This window comes from Takifugu rubripes, unplaced genomic scaffold (genome assembly GCF_901000725.2).
Source record: "Takifugu rubripes unplaced genomic scaffold, fTakRub1.2, whole genome shotgun sequence".
In the NCBI taxonomy this organism is placed as follows: Eukaryota; Metazoa; Chordata; class Actinopteri; order Tetraodontiformes; family Tetraodontidae; genus Takifugu; species Takifugu rubripes.
Window position 1 is genome coordinate 913,309 of NW_021821632.1, and position 7,292 is coordinate 920,600.

The window sequence follows — 7,292 nt, forward strand, 5'->3', positions numbered from 1 at the left end:
AGACGTTCACCGCATACACTAATGTATAGCTGTATACCTGCTGCCGTACAGGGCCAGACGTTCACCGCATACACTAATGTATAGCTGTATACCTGCTGCCGTACAGGGCCAGACGTTCACCGCATACACTAATGTATAGCTGTATACCTGCTGCCGTACAGGGCCAGACGTTCACCGCATACGCTAATGTATAGCTGTATACCTGCTGCCGTACAGGGCCAGACGTTCACCGCATACACTAATGTATAGCTGTATACCTGCTGCCGTACAGGGCCAGACGGTCACCGCATACGCTAATGTATAGCTGTATACCTGCTGCCGTACAGGGCCAGACGTTCACCGCATACGCTAATGTATAGCTGTATACCTGCTGCCGTACAGGGCCAGACGTTCACCGCATACGCTAATGTATAGCTGTATACCTGCTGCCGTACAGGGCCAGACGTTCACCGCATACGCTAATGTATAGCTGTATACCTGCTGCCGTACAGGGCCAGACGTTCACCGCATACACTAATGTATAGCTGTATACCTGCTGCCGTACAGGGCCAGACGTTCACCGCATACACTAATGTATAGCTGTATACCTGCTGCCGTACAGGGCCAGACGTTCACCACATACCCTAATGTATAGCTGTATACCTGCTGCCGTACAGGGCCAGACGGTCACCCCAGACCCCCCGTCCAGGATTACTGCTGGGTTAGCTCAAGTCTGCACCCTTCCTTCCTTCCTTCCTTCCTTCCTTCCTTCCTTCCTTCCTTCCTTCCTTCCTTCCTTACTCCCTCTCTCCCTTCCTCCCCTCCTCCCTCCCTCTCTTCCTCCCTTCCTCCCTCCCTCCTCCCTCCCTTCCCTCCCTCCCTCCCTCCCCTCCTCCCCTCCCTCCCTTCCTCCCTCCCTCCCTTCCTCCTCTCCTCCCTCCCTTCCTCCCCTCCCCTCCTCCCTTCCTCCCCTCCCTCCCTTCCTCCTCTCCTCCCTCCCTCCCTTCCTCCCCTCCTCCCTCCCTCCCTTCCTCCCCTCCTCCCTCCCTTCCTCCCTTCCCTCCCCCTCCTCCCTTCCTCCCTCCCTCCCTTCCTCCTCTCCTCCCTCCCTCCCTCCCCCCCTTCCTCCCCTCCTCCCTCCCCTCCTCCCTCCCTTCCTCCCTTCCTTTCTTCCTCCTTTCCTCCCTCCCTCCCTCCCTCCCTCCCTTCCTCCCCTCCTCCCTTCCTCCCATTCAGACAGATGGATCTGTGAACAGAGCAATTAGCAGCAAGTGTTGAAAGGAGCCACTTACACCGCATGTCATTAGCAGCACAGCAGCACAGCAGCACGCCGGCGTCACCAGGAGGGACGGAGCTCTTTGTGTTGATTCTGGAGAAAACAAACACACGGATCATCACTGTGTCTTCATTGAAAATGAAGCTGGTAACAATAAGATGAGCAAGGCGGCGGTCCAATAACCTCCTGACCTGTGCTCTCCAGAAGAGCCCTACTCACCGATCCGGAGCCTCCTCCCGCTCTGGGATGGAAGGGATGCTGAATAACACATTTTATGGAACAAAGAGAAACACATTTTCCACTGTAAGGCCAGACAGAAACATCCTTTGTCCCATTTGAATTGCATGTAAAGAGGTGATTGTGTGTTTGTAATCAGGTCGGCTATTTCTTGGAGCGTTGGTAGCGTTTTCCCCGGATGGGAGTGTTCCCGAGGTGCGGAGCATTGCTGCTGCCATTCATGGACTCAACAGCCCCTCAGCGTCCCGCAGCCAGCTGCTACAATCAGAACACGCTCAACAGACTGATTCCACTGAAATTATAGATATGAGAAAGGTTTATTAATGTTTTCATTTTCCCATCTATGGAATTCAGTTCGGAGCTGCCGCTGCGTCCACGTGGGCAGGAGCTATTGATGCAGGCCTCCTGCTCCCCGAGCCTCTGCTGAGGAGCCCAATTTTCTCTCTATTTACAACAGTTATGACCTCATTGCTTTCATGTCCTCCTGCTGCTGTGCAGCCTCATCTCTGGACTCGCTGGGCGGCCCAGATGGGCCACGTCACATCTGCCTGGTGTTCTGACAGTCCAGCAGCAGCCGGAGACTCGGAGAAAGAGCCCGACAGGAAGAACCTGCTGTCGTTGGGGTGAGGGTGCTGTCCTCAGCAGACCGTCCGACACTCGCTGCCCCACGCGGGTCGTTAAGTGACGCCTCTTCTGTTGTCACACCCGCTCATTCCACTTTAGAAATCGGTTAAAGAAAAGAAGTCGGGGAAAAAGGTGGGAGGAAGAGTCCCTGGTCAGCACACGTCTTCCATGGTTGGACGTACGATGGGGCTGTTCACACCGGCCCACGTTACATGAACAGCCCGCGACACGTGGTCATTACGTGTGAACTGCGGACCAGAGACAGGACCAGAGACAGGACCAGAGACAGGGCCAGAGACAGGGCCAGAGACAGGGTTAGAGACAGGGCCAGAGACAGGGCCAGAGACAGGGCCAGAGACAGGGCCAGAGACAGGGCCAGAGAGAGGGTTAGAGACAGGGCCAGAGACAGGGCCAGAGACAGGGCCAGAGACAGGGCCAGAGACAGGACCAGAGACAGGACCAGAGACAGGGCCAGAGACAGGGCCAGAGACAGGGTTAGAGACAGGGCCAGAGACAGGGCCAGAGACAGGGCCAGAGACAGGGTTAGAGACAGGGCCAGAAACAGGACCAGAGACAGGGCCAGAGACAGGGCCAGAGACAGGGCCAGAGAGAGGGCCAGAGACAGGGTTAGAGACAGGGCCAGAGACAGGGCCAGAGACAGGGCCAGAGAGAGGGTTAGAGAGAGGGCCAGAGAGAGGGTTAGAGACAGGGCCAGAGACAGGGTTAGAGACAGGGCCAGAGACAGGGCCAGAGAGAGGGTTAGAGACAAGGCCAGAGACAGGGCCAGAGAGAGGGTTAGAGACAGGGCCAGAGACAGGGCCAGAGAGAGGGTTAGAGAGAGGGCCAGAGACAGGGCCAGAGAGAGGGTTAGAGACAGGGCCAGAGACAGGGCCAGAGAGAGGGTTAGAGACAGGGTTAGAGACAGGGCCAGAGACAGGGTTAGAGACAGGGCCAGAGACAGGGCCAGAGAGAGGGCCAGAGACAGGGCCAGAGAGAGGGCCAGAGACAGGGCCAGAGACAGGGCCAGAGACAGGACCAGAGACAGGGCCAGAGACAGGGCCAGAGACAGGGCCAGAGACAGGGCCAGAGACAGGACCAGAGACAGGGCCAGAGACAGGGCCAGAGACAGGGCCAGAAACAGGACCAGAGACAGGGCCAGAGACAGGGCCAGAGACAGGGCCAGAGACAGGGCCAGAGAGAGGGCCAGAGACAGGGTTAGAGACAGGGCCAGAGACAGGGCCAGAGAGAGGGTTAGAGACAGGGCCAGAGAGAGGGCCAGAGACAGGGTTAGAGACAGGGCCAGAGAGAGGGTTAGAGACAGGGCCAGAGACAGGGTTAGAGACAGGGCCAGAGACAGGGCCAGAGACAGGGCCAGAGACAGGGCCAGAGACAGGGTTAGAGACAGGGCCAGAGAGAGGGTTAGAGACAGGGCCAGAGACAGGGCCAGAGACAGGGCCAGAGAGAGGGCCAGAGACAGGGCCAGAGAGAGGGCCAGAGACAGGGCCAGAGACAGGGCCAGAGACAGGGCCAGAGACAGGACCAGAGACAGGGTTAGAGACAGGGTTAGAGACAGGGCCAGAGACAGGGTTAGAGACAGGGCCAGAGACAGGGCCAGAGACAGGGCCAGAGACAGGGCCAGAGACAGGGCCAGAGACAGGGCCAGAGACAGGACCAGAGACAGGGCCAGAGACAGGGCCAGAGACAGGACCAGAGACAGGACCAGAGACAGGACCTCAGGCAGCAGAGGCTGGATGAGGAACCCAGCCAGTGGGTGGACGAGGCTGGACTGAAAGACAGGACAGACTCGTGTGATGGCAGCACAAGGAGAGGGTCAGCCTCTCTCTGGACTCAGCAGGTCCTGATAGACCGTCAGCCCTTCTGGTTCTATTCTTTCACATACACTGAGCCGTCAGCTGGCAGATGGGATTAGGGTTACCCAGATCCACACACCCTAGCAGTCATGCTAGGTGCTATCTGTCATTAGCGCAGGTGTCCAGCCTGAAAGCACCTGTGGCCACTGGTGTCCAGCCTCCCCCAGATGCAGAATGATGACTGTTGTGACTGTTTCTGCCGCCTGATTACAGAGAGAAGCAGGTTGCTCCTTCAGAGGCACCTGGTTGCCTTATCAAAGATAAGAGCTGCCTCCTGTCAGGCTATCTGTAGCGAGTTAGCGGGGGGGGGGGGGGCGTCAGTGCTGGACACTAACTAAATGTTCTTTAGAATCTGATGTCTGGTTTGTTGCTCAGTAGAGTCACAAACACCTTGATCTTGGCCCATGACAACATTGATTAGCAAACCCTGTCATTGTGAATGATTAGATCCTCCATAATGGATGAGGGCTGGTGCTTATCGGCTGTCACGCTACCGTTGCAGAAATTAGCTTCATTTATCATTAATGTGGACACACGTCCACACGTCCACACGTCCCCGAGTCCTGCTGCGTCCTCTCACCTCCTGCTGCTCACTGAAACTCAGCAGGACCTCGGCTGGAGAATCACCTCCCTTTCTGGTGTTGGGGGACGTTCTGCAGCCTGGGTGAAGCAGCCTGTCGCCATGGCGCCGATGTCCTAATGAGGGACATGTCCAGCAGCATCTGATGCTTGCTCTGCAGACCCCGAACCTCCACTGATTAGACATCAGGCTGCTCTCACGCCTCTGAGCTCTGTTTTACATTTTTAATTACCACAAAGATAAAAAAAAAGTGCTGCAAAGCCGACAATTAACAGTTCCCCCCAGGAACGTACATTAAGAGGACAAATTGCAATAATTACATTTTCTTTCAAACAGTGACCTTTTCTGACACCAAGTAGAAACATGAATAACTAATAGTTCTTTTCTGCTGCAGAATAATTAACTAACCGGCTTCAGTGCATTTATATGATCCAATCAGCCGGACCCCTCCTGAAGTTAAGGAAGGTGAAACCAGGCTTTCATGAAAGGAAAACAGCCAGGTAAAGGTAGTTAAAGGTAGTTAAGGGTAGTTAAAGGTAGTTAAGGGTAGGTAAAGGTAGTTAAGGGTAGGTAAAGGTAGTGGCAGGCCCCAGACGGAGCACCGATCACTAGATAAATACACTGCCTACGTAGCTTCGTGGCTAAAAACAGGCTTCCCGATGCTGCTGATGCCTTCAGAACATGTAACACAACAACACATGTAACACAACAACACGTGTAACACAACAACACGTGTAACACAACAACACGCCAACAACGGTCCTCACAAGCGGCAATTATCCATCCACTATTAAAATAAGCAGAAAACCTCCATCATGTGACCATGGAAACCACAGCAGGCTACAGCAAGGCTAGCCTCAGGTGCATTAGCCCCATTAGCAGCATCGGGACAGGTAGCACCACTGCTGGTTTTTTTAAGTCCTGGGTCCTGTCTTCAGCAGTGTCCTCCTCATCCTCCTCGACCCCCCTGCAGCCTTTGACACCATCAGCGTCCAGCGTCCTGTCCCAGCTCAACAGCGGCACCTCCTGCTTCTGCTGTGTGAGGTTCAGCTCCCGCTGGTGCATGTTCACATGTTCCCATCACCGTTTCTCACACACACACACACACACACACACACACACACACACACACACACACACACACACACACACACACACACACACACACACCACTCAACTCCGCAGAGCTGGATGTGTTACCATGCAGCCACTGGTCCGTTGATGGGCATTTTTGAACATGTCCATAAGGCTCCTGTCAGGTGGACTATTAGTGGACAAACATGGGACACGGAGGATCTCAGGGAAATGGTCCGTGCTGTGCACGTCTGTCCCCTGGGTCTTCTGAAGTGGGTGATTATGTGTAAATGCAATGGCGTGCTGCCTTTCACTAATGTCCCCATCAAATGTCCCCATCAAATGTCCCCAAAGACAATAGAATGGACGCTGGACGAGTGTGTTGTCTGTTGGAACAGAAGGAATGAGCAGCCATCTCTGCTGTGCTCTAAAACATGGGACTTCTGCCCCCCTAAATCCCCCCATCCTGCCCCCCTAAATCCCCCTAAATCCCCCCATCCTGCCCCCCTAAATCCCCCCATCCTGCCCCCCTAAATCCCCCCATCCTGCCCCCCTAAATCCCCCCATCCTGCCCCCCAACAGTGTTGTTGTCTCATCTTGATGCTTTATCATATTTTATGTTTATTGCCTATTTTAAACTGTTAAAGTGGCCGAGGGTCCAAAAGAGCTTCAAATAAATGTATTGTTATTGTTGTCACGATTACTATCATCATCATCCTCATCATCATCATTATTATCATCCTCATGACTATCATCATCAATATCATCATCATCATCATCATCCTCATCCTCATGACTATCATCATTACTATCATTACCATCATCATCATCCTCATGACTATCATCATCAATATCATCATCGTCATCCTCATGACTATCATCATTACTATCATTACCATCATCATCATCCTCATGACTATCATCATCAATATCATCATCGTCATCCTCATGACTATCATCATCAATATCATCATCGTCATCCTCATGACTATCATCATTACTATCATTACCATCATCATCATCCTCATGACTATCATCATCAATATCATCATCGTCATCCTCATTACTATCATCATCATCCTCATGACTATCATCATCAATATCATCATCGTCATCCTCATGACTATCATCATCAATATCATCATCGTCATCCTCATGACTATCATCATTACTATCATTACCATCATCATCATCCTCATGACTATCATCATCAATATCATCATTGTCATCCTCATTACTATCATCATCATCCTCATGACTATCATCATCAATATCATCATCCTCATCCTCATGACTATCATCATCAATATCATCATCATCATCATCCTCATGACTATCATCATCAATGTCATCATCCTCATCCTCATGACTATCATCATTACTATCATTACCATCATCATCATCCTCATGACTATCATCATCAATATCATCATCGTCATCCTCATTACTATCATCATCATCCTCATGACTATCATCATTACTATCATCATTACTATCATTACCATCATCATCATCATCATCCTCATGACTATCATCATTACTATCATTACCATCATCATCATCCTCATGACTATCATCATCAATATCATCATCGTCATCCTCATGACTATCATCATCAATATCATCATCGTCATCCTCATGACTATCATCA

The 7,292-nt window shown here is 52.1% G+C and overlaps 1 protein-coding gene across 2 annotated transcripts in view; it reads right to left on the bottom strand.

Annotated features, from left to right (window-relative positions):
* Nucleotides 1-1,218: 1,218 nt before the first annotated feature.
* The window catches only part of LOC115248334 (uncharacterized), an 8,883-nt gene continuing 2,809 nt past the window's right edge, over nucleotides 1,219-7,292 (bottom strand). For both annotated transcript variants that reach the window (XM_029831976.1, XM_029831975.1), the window contains 2 exons: nucleotides 1,475-1,513; nucleotides 1,219-1,348 (listed from right to left, as the gene is read on the bottom strand). In XM_029831976.1, the coding sequence (XP_029687836.1) occupies nucleotides 1,316-1,348; nucleotides 1,475-1,513 (72 nt within the window). In that variant the 3' untranslated portion in view covers nucleotides 1,219-1,315. The remainder of the gene's footprint in view (nucleotides 1,349-1,474; nucleotides 1,514-7,292) is intronic.